The sequence below is a fragment of the Dendrobium catenatum genome, unplaced genomic scaffold, assembly GCF_001605985.2.
Source record: "Dendrobium catenatum unplaced genomic scaffold, ASM160598v2 original_scaffold_79923, whole genome shotgun sequence".
Taxonomy (NCBI): Eukaryota; Viridiplantae; Streptophyta; class Magnoliopsida; order Asparagales; family Orchidaceae; genus Dendrobium; species Dendrobium catenatum.
In genome coordinates this window covers 1-1,035 of record NW_021398367.1, presented here as the reverse complement: position 1 = coordinate 1,035, position 1,035 = coordinate 1, and the positions used below count along the sequence as shown (strand labels likewise).

At 49.7% G+C, this 1,035-nt stretch overlaps 1 protein-coding gene across 1 annotated transcript; it reads left to right on the top strand.

Annotated features, from left to right (window-relative positions):
* Positions 1-204: 204 nt before the first annotated feature.
* On the top strand, positions 205-720 carry LOC110100182 (uncharacterized mitochondrial protein AtMg00860-like; the record flags this gene model as incomplete). The annotated part of the gene is made up of 1 exon (XM_028691884.1): positions 205-720. A coding segment is annotated over exon 1 (516 nt), but the record flags the coding sequence as incomplete, so codon positions are not given.
* Between the last annotated feature and the right edge of the window lie 315 nt (positions 721-1,035).

The window sequence follows — 1,035 nt, the reverse complement described above, 5'->3', positions numbered from 1 at the left end:
TGTAGACTATAGAGCTCTAAACAAGGAGACTGTGCCTGATAAGTTTCCTATCCCTGTGATTGATGAGTTGATGGATGAGCTACATGGAGCAGCCTTGTTCACCAAGGTCGATCTGAAGTCAGGCTATCACCAGATCAGGATGAGGAAGGAAGATGTGCAGAAGACGGCCTTCAGGACTTATGAGGGCACTACGAGTTTCTGGTGATGCCTTTTGGCCTCACCAACGCACCTGCCACATTCCAGGCCTTGATGAACTGGATCTTCAAGCCACACCTCCGCAGGTTTGTGTTGGTATTTTTCGATGATATTCTAATCTATAACAAGACTGAGGAGGAACACCTAGAGCACCTGAGAGTGGTGTTGGGTGTGCTGAGGGAGCATCAGCTGAAGGCCAACTTCAAGAAGTGTGACTTCGCTCAGGCACGGGTGGAGTACCTGGGGCATGTGATATCCCAGGAGGGAGTTGCTGCAGATCAGTCCAAGATAGAGGCAATGCTGGCATGGCCTCAACCCAAGACCTTGAAGGGGCTCAGGGGATTCTTGGGATTGACAGGCTACTACAGGAGGTTCGTGAGGGGATACAGTACCATAGCGTGGCCACTGACAGAGCAGTTGAAGAAGGACAACTTTTTATGGGGAGAAGCAGCTTCAGAGGCTTTTGAGAAGCTGAAGAAGGCCATGACGACAGTGCCAGTGCTTACTCTGCCGGATTTCAACCAGGTGTTTGTGGTGGAGACAGATTGTGAGACCTCGTTCCCTTACTATTCCTCTCTAGATTGGATTTTCCTCCCAGGATCGGCCGGGACGATATTAAGATCGTCCAGGCCGATCAGTGTACTGAAAACGACTGTTTCCTGGATCGTCCCGAGGACCGCCCTAGGAACCGTCCAGGCCGATGGATTTTGGTCTGATCGTCCCCGGACGATCTTGCGATCGGCCGGGCCGATCAGCCTTATGATATAAGAAAATCAGCTCGTTTTGAGGAGAGAAAAAAATCATTTTTTTAAAAATCAGATATTTTGAAGAGAGAGAAAG